General features: G+C 38.7%; 1 protein-coding gene across 1 annotated transcript; it reads right to left on the reverse strand.

Annotated features, from left to right (window-relative positions):
- Positions 1-797: 797 nt before the first annotated feature.
- Positions 798-13,451, reverse strand: gusb (glucuronidase beta). Its single transcript, XM_014475133.2, has 12 exons — positions 13,188-13,451; positions 11,380-11,565; positions 11,089-11,270; positions 10,813-10,955; positions 9,496-9,683; positions 8,961-9,113; positions 8,018-8,196; positions 6,682-6,828; positions 5,562-5,646; positions 4,334-4,510; positions 3,762-3,897; positions 798-3,016 (listed from the first exon to the last, which is right to left on the reverse strand). Exons 1-12 carry the CDS (start codon positions 13,377-13,379, stop codon positions 2,865-2,867), a joined length of 1,920 nt encoding a protein of 639 aa, XP_014330619.1. The 5' UTR covers positions 13,380-13,451; the 3' UTR covers positions 798-2,864.
- Positions 13,452-14,968: the final 1,517 nt, after the last annotated feature.

Consider the following 14,968-nt stretch of genomic DNA (forward strand, 5'->3'; position numbering starts at 1 on the left):
GAAGGCGAGAAAAACAAATATTCTCTAGCATTCAAAAAAAAAAAAAACTTGGCAAAGGAGGAACATTTCAAATGTTTTGAAACTTTTACCATGTTGCTGGTTGATCAGCATTATTCTACCTTACTTTTTATTCACTTATTTAGAAATGTTACAGTCAACTCTAATATGTACATCCATCTTTCACCACTAAAAAAATAAAACTGGGAGAGAAACCTGCTAAATTTGGCCATGCTTTGTAAGAAGGTTGAGCCTTGAGTTTGTCATTTCTTTGGAAAAATCCTCATTTTCAAAAAGTATATATCTTTAAGATTGACTTTTTTAACCAGGTTCCTACTTGTTGACATGACTGTATTCCAACTTGAGATTTTGTTCATTTCTTCTATTTTTAATTCAACTTTGGAAACATTTAACATTCGTTTCAGGGTGTTATTGGGCTTGTGAAAGAAACAAATGTTTCCCGTTATTTGATGCAATATAGCAAAACTTCAGCTGTGTGAAACATTACTGTGGACTCAGGAAAAAAAAATACGTTACTCGGAATGATTTGGAAATAGTTTCATAAGCAAAACGTGCGAGTTTAAACGGCTGCTGTCAAAGTTAGAAAGGAATAATATTTGCTCTGCATTGGTGGAACTTTTAACGCAAAGGTCAGAGATCAGATGAGGGTAGATAATAACCGTGATCACGCCACTATCAACAGTAGTCACGTCACTCTTGTTTAGCATCATGCAAACATTTAGTCAGTCTTCAGCATTTTAGCTGCAGACAAAAACAAAGGACAGAACCTGAGAGATAAATGTAGTGTCATTATATCGTCTTTATTGCAGTGATTCAGATATAAACTTTCTTCCTCTCAATTTGTTGAAAAATATCACATTCAGATTTTTCCTTAGATAGTAACATGACATTGGTTGTATAAAGTCAGACTGGCATATTCCAACAGAAATCATGTCCCACCTTTTATCATCGTTACACATCAGAATACCTAAAGAGGAACCAATAATTCATTTGTCCAGCAATAAAACTGATTAGAAAAATATTGATGGAAATGATCTGATAGTTTATTCCCTGAATACAGACAGATGAAAAATAAGCAAAGCTACAGTCAGATCATGAAACTGACCTATGGTTGATGCAGGAAAAAAAAAAAAACTACAAAAAAACCCCACAACTGAATCTCAATTTGAAGAAGGTTTTAGTACAAATGGAATGGGAACAACAACAAAGCTGAAGACATTTTTCTTCGATCCTTAAAAAAACAAATTGAAGTGTAACTAATAAGAGCAATTTAGACCCACTGAATCTAGTCTGCATGATTCAGAGTAACATGTCTAAACTCAGCCTTGATTTGCTTAGGCAACTGTGACTTGTGCTTCTCCAAATACGTTGCTACTTCACAACATTTTCTTAGATTTGCAAAGCAAACACGGTTTGAGTCAGGTGACAATACTGTGAAGAACTCTAGACCAAATACGCCAGGTATTTTCCCGTTCATTTCATTTCAGATTAAGTTCTTGATCCCCTCCATCCTATGTACATGTTTTTGTTCTAGTTTACATGAGCTAAAATGACCTGCAAAATGTAATATCAGTGAACACACTCTTTTCAGAAGCTCATTAGAAGACAAGCTTAACAGGCGCTTAAATGCTCTTGGAGTGGCAGCTTCTGATGGATTTAAATGTGAATTTTCCCAAGGAGTTTTGTCAAACTTTTGTTCTGGTTTACTCAATCTTCAGAAAACAAAATCCTTCCAAGTTCACAGGAGGGAATACCAATCCCTCTCTAAAGCTGAAAAAAGTGGAAGTGCTCCAATTATTGTATTTTATTCAGACCCAGTTAATTAAGCCAAAATAGAAAAAAAAATTAAATAAAAATCCCTTTTCAAAAATCTATACACTGAGGGGAGTAAATACTGGCCAGCATTATCATAGAGGACCAGATTGCCTTCAGTGAACTTCTGAGTCTAAATGTCAGTCATTTGCATCAGAGTAGTGGAGAGCCAGTTGTTGTTTCTTTATGCTGAAGACGGTTTAATGGCCCCACCTGTTTTACACACACATAAGGTTTGATCTTGGCGCTACAAAGCTAAAATTATCTCCAAAATTATTATTTGATAGACAGCTCAACAACTCTGGCAACAATAAATTAATTGCACAGCCCCAATTACATATAGGAAATGCTTTATTTCTGTTTTATACAAAGTCTCAACTTTTACCCAATAATGTACAAAGCACTGAAATTTGAGAGAAATCTTATATCAGCACTGATGACTCAGACTGGGGTAAATCTGGACCAACGCCATGACTACTTCCTTCTGTAATTGAGCCACCTCTGCTCTATATAAAAATCCTGCATCGCTTGCATATTATAAAACCCAAGCCGTGACTGCAAGCGTGAAGCTGTCGATTACGTTTTTTTAATACAGCACCAAATCGCAACAAATTTACATGAATATAATCATGATAATATTGCATCACATTTACATGGTGCAATATTTGCATATTGCATCATGTAAATGTCATTACATGGTGCAATATTTTATATGTAATAAAATGTTGCATCAAGTCACAGACTTTCATTTTTCCTGGATATGTGTGAAAACACAGCGTTACTGGCTGAGCATGTTGGAGGATCTGTCCAGTGTCTTCAATGTCTGGACATAAACAAGAAGGCAACTTTGCCTGTTCTCTCCTCTGAAAATGTTCTAATCAAATCTAGGAACCTTATTTAAAGCACATTTTAAGGCTTTCCTATGTTTTTGTGATTACTGTTGCTGTTTATTTTTCCTTGATGTCATTTTGATTAGACATGATTTTCCATACAGCTCCAGTTGTCCTGCGGGGCTAAACGCTTGCGTTGGTCACTCACAGTGGGCAGGGGTACTTGGTCCAGAGGGGCAGGGCGCCAGTTTCATTTGCCAGTCTCCAGTATCTCTCCTTGAGGATGAATGCAGCAGCTTTGGGTTGCCTTTGCCGAGTAAAGACCCCCTTTTTGTTCCCCACCACACGCGTGATCCCTGCAAACGCAAAGGACAGAAATATTGGACAAGACTTTAATAAAAATATTAGCATTCGTGTGTATGAAGCAAATAGCACGCATAAAAACTTCAACTATAGCCTCTGTATCAAGACTACAAGCCCAGATCCTCATTTGTAGAAATTTATCTTTAAAATGACAAATAAAAAAATTGGAGATGCACCTTGTACTCATCTCAACAAAATCCTTCAGATGACCCTCCAACTACAACGTTATCTTAACAGGAACGCTCTTCAGTGTGGATGTTATTGAGTGAAGACTCCAGGTTAGCTACTTTCAGTATTGGTGAAATCCAAGGAAGAACCAAAAATTGAAACGGTTGTCTACGTCATAACGAGACGCGTCCGCACTTCAATCAAGCAGACAAAAAGAAGGCTGGACAGAAAAAAACGCTCTGAACTGTCAACACTCATCCATCCAAGAACAGGATGGATTTAGAAATGTTGGCACCCGATGGAGACTAAACTAAAGTACACACAAACCTTGTTTTACAGCAGCTGCTCTTGCACAATGTTCCCTTTGCTCCCAATATAAATAATGGCCACACATGGCAGACAGGCAAGGAGAAAAAGTTTTAAAAGCCATTATATTTTGCTAAATTCTAATTAAAAATCAGTATTGGCAAGTAAAAGTTTTACGAAAAGCAAAGTGGCCTCAAATAATTCTGGCTGGGGCTTTTCTGATCAACAGGATATGAACAGAGAAAGCGAGCAGCTCTGGTTCACCTTGTGTAGTCATGAAGTCAGCGAAGTTCCAGATGAGCTCGCCAATGACGTACTTCTTCCTTTTCTGGTCGAACACACTGTGGTACTGCTGCAGGACCAGTTTCTGATACTCTTCAGTAAACATCACCGGGGGATCCTGAACAGAAATATGACCGCATGACTCAAATATCATCATACTATGGTGATGAAAAAGGTCAAATCCTTAGCAGACCTCTCAAACAAAAATACGAAAGATTACATATTTAATGGGTAGGAATGGCATAATACAGTTGGGCTTTTAATTATGTGCTTACACTTGTTTTTCAGATCAAATTAGTTGTGCCTAATTTAAAATAACAAAAACAAAGCAAAGTCTGGAAAAAGTTTCTAATCCGCAGGATCCAACTTGTACTGGGTCAAATATGTTTAAATGTGTTGGTTTTCAAGCATCGAAGCCTTTAAGAATTCCACATTATTTTTAATAGGGTTGCAGTAAAAAAAACAAACAAAAAAAGGACTAAAAGTGTTAAAATGCATAAATAAAAAGGTCAGAAAAGATGCCATTAATGCCCTGTGGTGGTGTAGCTCCTCACATTATGAAGCCCTGGCACGACATCAGCTCCATACTCGCTCTGGATGATGGGCTTCTTGTACTTTCCGTACCAGTCCTCAAACTGAGTGTTGAGCTGGACAGGGATGACCTCCAAGTGGCCGGGGTCGTGGTACCAGGAGAAGTAGCTGTTCACACAGATGACGTCCACAAAGGGAGCCTAGAGGCAGAGCAAATTCATGTTTAATAAAATAAATACAAAAATAAGATAACCTCACACACAGTCAGGATTCTTAAATTAAAAGTATATATTTTTCTACAAACTTCCATAGAATTCAATCATGGATTGTTCTGGAATAACAGCACTAGGGGTTGGTTGATCCTAAGGAGGTTGATCTAACTAATCTAATGTCACAATTATAAACTTTGCTGGATGATAAATTGTCCCAAAAATTATTGAGATGAACAATAATCAAATGCAAACATATTTATCCTTGAAATAAGATGGAACTAACTTGCAAGTAACTTTTCAGCAAGGTATCCAAGCTTTTTTTAAATCTATATTTGACATAAAATTTTTTAAAAAGCATTAGTGCCACTGGCAGATTATTTCTAAGTATGGGCTAAGTAAAATAATCTGCCAGTGAAAGTAGGACTTCTTCCATTAATTTTATAGCTGCAGTATACAACTTTTATAAGGAGGAGGGTCTTAGTGCTGTCAATCCCCAGCCCCTTTGCTAAGCTACAGCTGGTCCACCACAGCATAGCCTGTCAAGAATGCTAATGCTAATTAGCATGGCCACAGATTATGGCAGAAAACCTCTTCCTATAATGGAGAGCTGGATTTCCATCATTAGCACTTTGCGCAGCGTACAGGAGGTTGATTGACGGCGCCAGACGTTCCTCTGGTTGGTTGTTTTAAACTGGGAGTGGTGCAATTTTTCACAGCGTTCTTGTCTCTACTATATTGTCAAAACATTGTGACAGCTTTAATAAATATGGAAAAACACTTTGTAAGAGTTACATACTGAAGCTTTAAGGAATTATTGACTTTAAACAAGCTCCTATATATTGCTGAAAAGTTACTTTTAAGTTCGTTTTGTCTTATTTCAAGTGCACTCAGATATTTGCATGAGAAACTAGACCAAAAATACTTGGTAAGGTTTTGTCTTTTTGCATTGAAAGTTGCCAGGCTTCACATAAACAAAGTGTATTAACTTTTTTTTTTTTTTTTTTTAATACTGCCAGCAGTCAGATGAAGACGGACTCACTCCTTTGTCCCGTGAGAAGTTACTGTCTGTGATGTAGGTTACGGGACGGGTAGGGTCCAGAGCTTTGGTGTGCATTATCAACGTCCTGCAGGGGGGAAAAAAAACAAACTGCAGTGAGCCATTTTGCAAGCGAGTCGTCAGGGGATTGGGCCACATCGCAGATGGATGATTACATCATCACACTGAGGGAAAGAAATCTGCTGAAGTCAGCTCTAAACTTTATAGTAATCATGCATGCCTGTGCCAGTAGAAGTGTGAGACGATTTTGCTCTTCCTACATCACGGTTCGTCTGTTGGAGGCAGTGATTGGATGGGTGGGTCTCCGCGGTCTCAGGTGAGCCCTGAGCTCCAGCTGTTTGCGGCGGCTTCGTAACCAGCCTGACAGGATTCCCCACATTACAGCTCAAGGGCAAACCGACAGTTCTCCACTAGTCGAGGCCAAACTAATACACCTTAATTTTCTGCTTAATTTTTCCTGCATTTCATACTTCTTGACAAACTCAGGGACTTCTCTCTATGTTCATCAAGAAGTTAATAAACCACAGTGTTAGAAAACATGGCATCAGTAAATGTTTCAATCATTTTTCCCCCATCAACTCCTTTTCTGGTTTACACCTTCCAGTCAAGTTTCTTAAACTGATGCACTTAGCACCTCCACAAGGAGCTATGAAGTAGTGCAACCAAAAAGGAAATCCGTTAAGGCAAAATTCAAACAACTCTTATATTAAAAAAATTTATATACAGATGAAGCAATATTTACATTTTTATTTATAGCAGCAGTAAATATTCTCTACAAACCAAAGACCCACTGTTGCCCTCGCTTCCCCATCTGCCCTTTGGAATACATTTTGCCCTCTTTTAGTGCATTTTTAATGATATATTATTTGCAACTCACAGTTAATCAAATGTGTATGGCCATGAACATATATTTTGTAGTTATTGTCAATGGGGCAAGTTTATACAATACGCTTTTCTTCTTCCTGCTTCATTTTCACATGTGTAGAGTAAGTGCTAAGAGAATAAATTAATTCTGAATTAATTTGAAACTTGTAAAAATTGAGTGAATAAAGTAAAGTAAAAGTTTAGAGTAAAACAAAACCATAACGCCACAATAACTTACTTGAAGTAGTTCTCAGCAGGGGGCATCTCTGCAGCGGGCTCATTGGCTACAGACCACATGACCACGGAGGGATGGTTCTTGTCCCGCCGTACCAGCTCATCCATAACAGCGAGGTGGTGGGACAGGGAGGCATTTCCAAAACTGCGACTGCGGTGGAAAAAGCATAGGAGCAACTTTTGAGGGATCACAAATGTGCGGAAAACTATCAAAAGTCCACTAAGGTCAGGGGGAAAAATAAAAAATAAAAATTGCATTTATGGTGTTTCCATAAAATAAGGTCACTTTTCTATGTGGTCACAAGAAAACCTTTGCTAAAGTGTGCAATTCAACGTTTTCCTCTCCTTTTGTACACCAAGAAGACAAAAAATAAAAATAAAAACCCTGAATGTCAGATTAAACACATTTTGTAATGATAAAGAAACATGACAGAGATCTGGTTGATATACTCACAATGGAAGAAATAAATCATGATCATTTTTAAGCAACAGACATCTAGACCAAACATTTCTACAGACGTCAAAGTTTGTCATTTTAGCTAGCTGGGGCAGTTGAAATTAAAATCAGAAGCAGCACAAAATCTGTGGACAATAAGAAGTATTTTCTATAGAATTATGTCAGCTATTCATTTGGGTTTCTACCCAACAAAGGACAGTGGAGGCGACAGTCTATAGTTTTAATACTAACTGCACTTCCTGCTACTGTACAGCCATCTTAAAATGTAAACATAACCATTTTTGTTTGAAAAACAAAACACTGGAACCTCATTTTTCTGTGCCACAACTTTCACGACAACAGGGCGAAATGTGACCTTTAAACTGGGGCTGGACGATACGGCTGAGAAACATGACGATACAACCGTTTCATATCAGTCAATATCAATAATTGATTTGTTTTTTGTATCAAAAATCTGAAATGCTGCCAAACTGGTGGTGAAACCTTTTCTCTTTTCCACAGTTTTTTGTTTTTAAGCAACCAAAACGTGAGTGAGTTGGTTGATGCCACTAACTTAGCTTAGCTAGCTGTGAAAAGTTGAGTGCCCAAAGCCTTTCCTCTGCCTACATCCCCCAGAATGCCGTGTGGTTCTGGATCAGAGTTCAGTGAAATTATTGAAAATTCTATCAGACATCTACGCATATTGATCACGTGTCTATATATCATTATTTATTGTCTAGTCCTACCTTAAACCCAACATAAATACCTGCTCACATCATTGTGTAACTCCTTTAGAAAGGTGAACCCTCCATTTGAAGACATAAGTCCCACACATTGAACTAACTAACTAAAAACTAACTAGCTGGCTTTTGATTGGATGAAACAACATCCTGCCAGATCTTACATGTCTTTAATGCCGACCCCTGGGCTCTCATCGATCACCACAATGCCATGGCGGTCACACATCTGCAGAATCTCCTCGGCGTAGGGGTAGTGGCTGGTGCGGAACGAGTTGGCCCCCAACCACTTCATCAGGTTAAAGTCCTTGACGATTAGGGGCCAGTCCAAACCTTTCCCTCGGATCTACAACACAAGGCAGGACCGGCTCAAAATGGTTTGATCCGACATTCCCAGTCCATGAAAATGTAGCAAGGTATACATTTGATGTTCTGTAATGTTACAACCACAACTTTCTGAACAGAGCTCTAAGACAACGGTTCTCAACCCCGGTCCTCAGTGCTCACCGTCCTCACCCAGTTCAATAAACAGATCTATAGAACCTGATGGCATGCTTAGGAGATAATGCAATCATTAAAATCAGATGTGCTGCAGCAGAGAAACGGCTACGACATGAAAGACAGAGGAAATAGGTCGAGTACTATGGGTCTATGAGATGTTCAGAGTTTGGACAGCGGTGTCATTTTTACTTTGGGCCACATCAAGATCATTAATGTTCTCCAAAGGCCTCAGTTTTCTCGGAATTTGATTTGTACTTCTTAAGAAGATTAAGCAGATATACAATCTCGGATGAGATAAAAGTAATTTGGCCCTATAAAAATAAACTGATTTGACTGATCAATATTTAAGCCCAACTGTTTTCTTAAAGCTCCTGTGAGGTCTAGATGGCCACAGAAATGGCTATGGCGGGCCGGATTTGGCCCACAGGCCTTGAATTTGACACTGTCGTTTGCCTTCTAAAATAAAGTTATGAGCCATATTCTGTCGGTCTGTCACATACAAAACGAGTTCTTCTACCAAATATCAAAGTTCAAAGCAATGCATTTAAACTCAACACCAACTGAGAGAATAAGTCCTCAGTCAGTATTTAGCTTCTCTCTGGTACTTACGTCAGCATCTTCATGCTTATTGACTCCATGGAAATAGAACGGCTTGTTGTTGATGAAGAATTGGGTGCTGCTGACGTTAACTGTGCGGATGCCAACTGGTAGAGTATAAACATCCTCATACGTTGAGCTCTCATCAGTAGCCTTCAGGCGAACCTGGACAGGAAAGTGATCCAGAGATGGTTGCCATTATCTCATCAAATATAATCTGTAGATTTTATTTCATGAAAATCTTTCATTTTAATTCCTAAAAAGGAGCAGAGTGCTCCACAGCACTTCCTTGACTTACATTTTGACCTTATTGTATACATGTGGACTAAAACTGGCTTTAAAATAACCCCAAAACACGTAGTCTCGATCATTTCAGAAGGAAACACTGGAAAATGCATCAACTCAGATGCCCTTCACGGCAATAACCAATTTTAAAAAAAAGAGATGCTTTACTAATCTGCTTACTTTCCAAGTTTCACTTCCCTGGCGGCATCCCTCATGTGATCCACATCGGAAAGTAAATAATTTAGATCGAAGCATGACTCACCTCCAACGAATAAAGATAACCCGGGTTTTGGTGCATCAAGTACGGCCACCACAGGTTGACATTTGGCACTTTGAGCACTCCAGAAGCCTCATTGGAGGAAACAACGCAGTGGCCTCCTTTGTCAATTAAAGTCACCTTCATAGCAGCGGAGGTTGTTCCTTTGACTGACACACCATATCTGACCAACCCTGGAATCCAGAGATAACATCATAAACTTGTTGCTTTTATTACAGCTCTCTGTCATTTAATGTTGATAATATCCACAGCATCACACGTGAAGTCGACTCAGTTCAATTGGGGACCAAAATTGCAATATTTGCTACATTTTCAGCTGCTTCAGTTTGTTTTCACACTGCACTGCGTCAAAAGAACCTCAACTGTGAAAAACCAGCTCCACCCCGCCCTCACCTGTGGTGGCGCTGCACCAAGAACCACCAAGGAAACCACATGAAAATCTCTGAAGACGACACTGAGCGCAACTTCCTTCTTTAAAAAGTGTAAATCAAAGATGAAGTAGCAAGATTTTAGTGGTTGCACACTGCAAAAACAAAATCTTACCAAGTATTTTTGTTATAGTTTCTAGTGCAAATATCTTGAACTTGAAGACAAAACTAACTTACACGCATTTACCAAGATACAGGAGCTTGTTTTAAGTCATTAACTGCTTGATATTGATAAAAAAGAACTAGTTCTGCTAACAGACGTTTTTTTACTTCCAAAATGGGAAAAATGTCTCATTTTAAGTGAAAAACTTTACCAGTGTAACTAGTACTTTTAAAATTAATGTTAAGGACTTATTTACTTAAGCTTATACTACTTAATCTTGCTGAATAGTTACATGTAAGTTAGTTTTGTCTCAGTTCAAGTGTATTAAGATACTTGCACTAAAAACTAGACCATAAAAACTTGATAAGATTTTGTGTTTTTTGCAGTGTAAAAATCCTGGTCTTTTTGTCTTTGGTAAGAGACCATTTCTATGGTCTCTTACCTTTAAGCTATGTCCCACCTTTAAGCATATTATTAGGAATAAAGGCTTTTTAAAGTTTTGTTTGCATTTACCCAGGAAACCTTGCGCTGTAGTTCACTTCCTGGTTTTGGAGTGGTCACTGGTCTGAATGGTATTCAAATATGCATTCAAACCGCACCACAGTTCACTTCAACCAAACCAAGATCTAGATTTTAAAGGAGGCCAGAGTTTGTGCATTTATATCTCCCCAAATAAACCAGACTTTCTAGGTAAACCAACTCGACTTTGATTAAAGTGGACTAAAAAAGGATGGTGTGAGTGAATCCCAAGACTCTCGACCCGCAGCTCACCTGTGTTGTCCAAGAAATCTGTAACAACGGTGATGTCATCCACATAGGCTTTAGGAGTGGTATACAACAGAACAGGACGATGTATTCCGGCATAGTTGAAGAAATCAAAATTGTAGTTCTGAACAAAGAACCCAGCAGGATACCTGTGGATCAAAGAGTCTTATTAGCAAAACCATTCAAGGTGATTCATAAGAGAAACCGAAGTTTGGCGTTAACCAAGGATTTGAATGTGAAAGATCACTGCAGAGATGAGAGGCTAACAACAGAGGAGTTTACCTCGTACGGTCAGTCATGTACTGGATGGTGCCTGGCGGTAGTGTGTGCAGATTCAGAGTGTTGTTCACAGCGATGGTGATCCTGCAGGGCATGGTTGGGTCTTTACGGAGTAAGGTGCCTATTTCTGCCTCAAACGGCAGATGGCCGCCTTCGTGTTCAGTCACCTTCACACCATTCACCCACTGGTGGATATAAAGAAGCTAGTTAAAAACCGATCTAAAAGCTTCCAATGCAAATTCATTGCCCCTGTTTTTCTAAGTCCCTGGCTCTTCGTTGCTGAGAAAGACTCACCACTACGGAGTAATAGTGAGCGCTCCCCACTCTGAGGACCACTCGCAGGCCGTCATCAGTGATCCAGCGGGTGGGCACTGTCACCTCGCGCTCATACCACACCCAGCCAATGAAATCTCTCAGTGTGGGGTCTTGAGTGATGTCATTGTAGCTGGCAGGAACCGGCATGTCGATCACAGGGCCGGTCTGGAACAACATACACGGCAAATGTTGCTTTTAGTGGATTTCTAAAAAGTACAATTGCACCGATCAAAAATAGATTCAAATAATTTTGGTGCCAATATTAAATATTTTCACCTCTAGTGCAGTGGGCGAGTCAAACTGCTTGGAATCTGTGATTCACTGGACTTTATGGAAGAAACTATAAGTCAAGAAAATCACAATCTGACAACACCTGCATTTTTAGGGTTGTGAACCATGAATCAGTGGTATATTTGTGTCCTTTTGAAATAATCTGATTAAGCATGTCACTGATCAGAATAGCCCTCAACACTACGCACAACTGCAACAATCCTATAAATATTGACCAGGAATATAAAAAAAAACAGAACAGCTTCCTGTATTTTCTAATAACCTATTTTTACTCCATGAATGCCCACTTAATTTCTCACGCTCTAACACAAGAACCATCAAAGTTTCAACTTTAAAAAGTTAAATACTTAAATTGGCATTACTCTTTTGTGCACCCTTAAGTTTTAAAAGTGGAAATCAAGAGGCAGTCCTCAAAAACTGAAAGGTTTTTAGTATTTGTAACTAGTGGTACCTTTTGTCGCTCCATCCCACTGACTATTCATACATTCCAAGCTTGTGGGACATATGAATAGTGTTGCTTTAAATGCAATATTTATCCTCAAATACATTTTCAATATTGACTTGATTGAGTGTCCCACCTTTAAGCATATTATTAGGAATAAAGGCTTTTTAAAAATAATTATTTTTATTGTCATTTATTTGACAAATTCCAGTTTCTTTGTGTGTATAACATCTTTTGTATAAATACCAATACAGTTCTTGTGTTCCAAAGGGTTTTGGACTTGGACCAGTTTTGTTTGCTTTACATGCTTCCCCAGACCTGCTTGTTGTATGAATATCAACTTTGAGAAATTTATAATTTTCAAAAGAGCTCTTTTTTTAAAAAAAATACGTTTTTAGGTTTTAAAGCGAAGAAAAACTTAAAACATTTGCAGAAGAGAGGATGAATGCGTTTAGTGTAGCGTTTCCCCAACCCTGGCCCTCACCCTGCACACTGACCTGCATGTTTTAGTTGTTCCTTTGCTTCAACACGCCCCAGTCAGATGATTGCAGTTCAGCAAAAAGACTGTTAATAAGCCATCAATTGAATTCATATGTGCTGAAGCAGGGAAGTGCCTAAAACAAGGCAGTGTGCATTGAGCTCTAGGGTAAAAAAACAACAACCCCACACTGGTTTTGTGGATTGTTGAAATTATGGGAATAAATAAGTAAAATTTTTAGTGTCATTCTGTAGTGGAAAATCAATTTGACGTGAAAAAATAAAATCAGGTAAAACCAGCATTTAAAAAAAATAAATTCAATTTATATTTAAAAACCAGTTGGCTATCATTTTAAGCCGCAAAATGCAGTAGGCGCATGGAAGACAGGCGACATTTTCCAAACTAAATTGCATGGACGTGGACGCAAAAGTTGTGCAACATTTACCACTAATCGTAATAAAAGCTGTGATTGGTTTGGGTTAGTTTATGGTATGCAAAGTATTTCAGTATCTTACATTTATACTTGTACCATAACACGGTCAGTTTGACTCGCTTCGCTTCTGCAAGCCCACTCACCTCTGCCAGTCGACTTTTGTACCAAGCGCTCTCGAAGCCCTGGTTCCTGTTGGGTGACCCGTCAGCCCTGAAAGCCCAAAGCCCGTTCAGCTCCTTCCGCTCTCTGGAGGAGGACTCCCGCGGAAACAGCATGCCTGTGTCCAGCAGTAGCGCCGCGTCCAGGGCGGCGAACAGCCATAAAACGCGGAGCATCCTGAGCTTCACAGGTCGCTCCACCGCTGGCAACTTCAACTTCTCAAACGACCGTTTCCCATTTCCTTTTGTCACGTGACCTGGTCTAGAATCACGTGACTTCCCAGCCGCGTAAGTTCACGTTCTGTCAGAAATATCAACGCCGGTGCGATTCAGGCAATAAAGCTGTTTATATTGCACCAATGTAGCTTGTAATAAATAAATGATTAATTTATTTATTTCAGTAGTTAAAAAGAAACTGTAGCTAATATTACACTGACTCAAAACACACGGTGATATATTTCTAGTGTTTATTTCCAGTTTGCTGATTATGCATATGATTATGCTAATGAAAAGCCAACAGAAGCAGTATGTTACATATTTGATCAAAAACAAAAACTGAAAAATATAGTACAGTGCAATATCAGCTCTCGATATTTGACTGCTTTGGCTTGAATTTAGATTTAAAAATACTTTGTTGACCCCAAAGGGCAAATAAATAATTGAATCTCCAGCAATGAAGCATGAAGGCAGTCTGTCTGTAGCCTGTTCATTGTTCACAATTCATTCTATAATCTTTCTCCTGTGCTCCGTCTGGGTTTTCCCCCATTGAAATGGATTTCTCCAGTAGAATTTCAAATGGGCCAATCAGCAAACAGACAGAGAAGTTGTGAACTATGGCATCTGTCTGCCCGTAGTTTTAGCAATGGCGACAGAGGAAGTGTGAAGCCGTTCATTCCGGGTTGGTCACGTTCCCATTGCTGGTTCAGCTCTGCATTTCTCTCTTTGAAGTGGGGGATGGTTGTTTACAGTGCAGGCAATTTCCGGTAAGCTTCATAGCCTCCACCTGGCGCATTAAGTACATCGTGGGCAAACATTAGCCATTGGGTAAAGTTTAAAGCTTAAACACTGTCCACACCTCCAACGAAACAATATTGAGAAATGTTTAAACGTTTCTCAATATTGTTTCTCATAAGATATTGAGAGTTATCTTTCTCAATGGCCAAGGGCTTACCTAGGGATTGATTGTACTGGTTGTAACAAAATTTTAATTAAAATTAAAAAATAATCTGAACCAACAGCAAAATAGCAATCCAAGTTATCATTGACGGTGTAAACTCCACGCATAGTTGAAGCAACCTGGATTCTGCACCTCTCTTCTCTTGCTCCAGTCTCTACGATTTTGATTTTAAATGAAATGCAAACTTTAATTTGAAAGAAGATTTGGGACCACTGAGTAATGGTCCAGACCGCAGGTAAGAAATATCCCTGATGTTGCAGTTGGTGATATGAACTTTCATGCCTCATAGAAACATATAATACTGTATTCATGGTATTATGGCTGGACCCTTTTTAGCACTTGAAGTTCATTCCATTTGTTTGCTAAAAATCTCATTTTACCCATTGTGGACAATGAAAGGAATGGTTTAACTTTCCTTCTTCTCTGTGCTGTACATTCATAACGCCTCCTACTCAACTTATCTGAGAATCCAAGGTTTAAAGGTATTTGAAATTTTGTGATATTAATCAAACATTTAAAAATATAGAATTCAAATTCAAAAATACTATATTGATCCCAAAGGCAAATTAAAGGTTGTTGTAACTCATTA

Source organism: Xiphophorus maculatus, chromosome 11 (assembly GCF_002775205.1).
Source record: "Xiphophorus maculatus strain JP 163 A chromosome 11, X_maculatus-5.0-male, whole genome shotgun sequence".
NCBI classification, from domain to species: Eukaryota; Metazoa; Chordata; class Actinopteri; order Cyprinodontiformes; family Poeciliidae; genus Xiphophorus; species Xiphophorus maculatus.

Bases quoted from the DNA above. Each gene is read 5' to 3' on its own strand.
- gusb (XM_014475133.2), bottom strand. From the start codon at position 13,379: ATGCTCCGCGTTTTATGGCTGTTCGCCGCCCTGGACGCGGCGCTACTG. The intron at 10,956-11,088 runs GTAAACTCCTCT...TTTGATCCACAG, and splicing joins TACATGACTGACCGTACGAG to GTATCCTGCTGGGTTCTTTG. The intron at 9,114-9,495 runs GTGAGTCATGCT...TTTCCTGTCCAG, and splicing joins GTTATCTTTATTCGTTGGAG to GTTCGCCTGAAGGCTACTGA.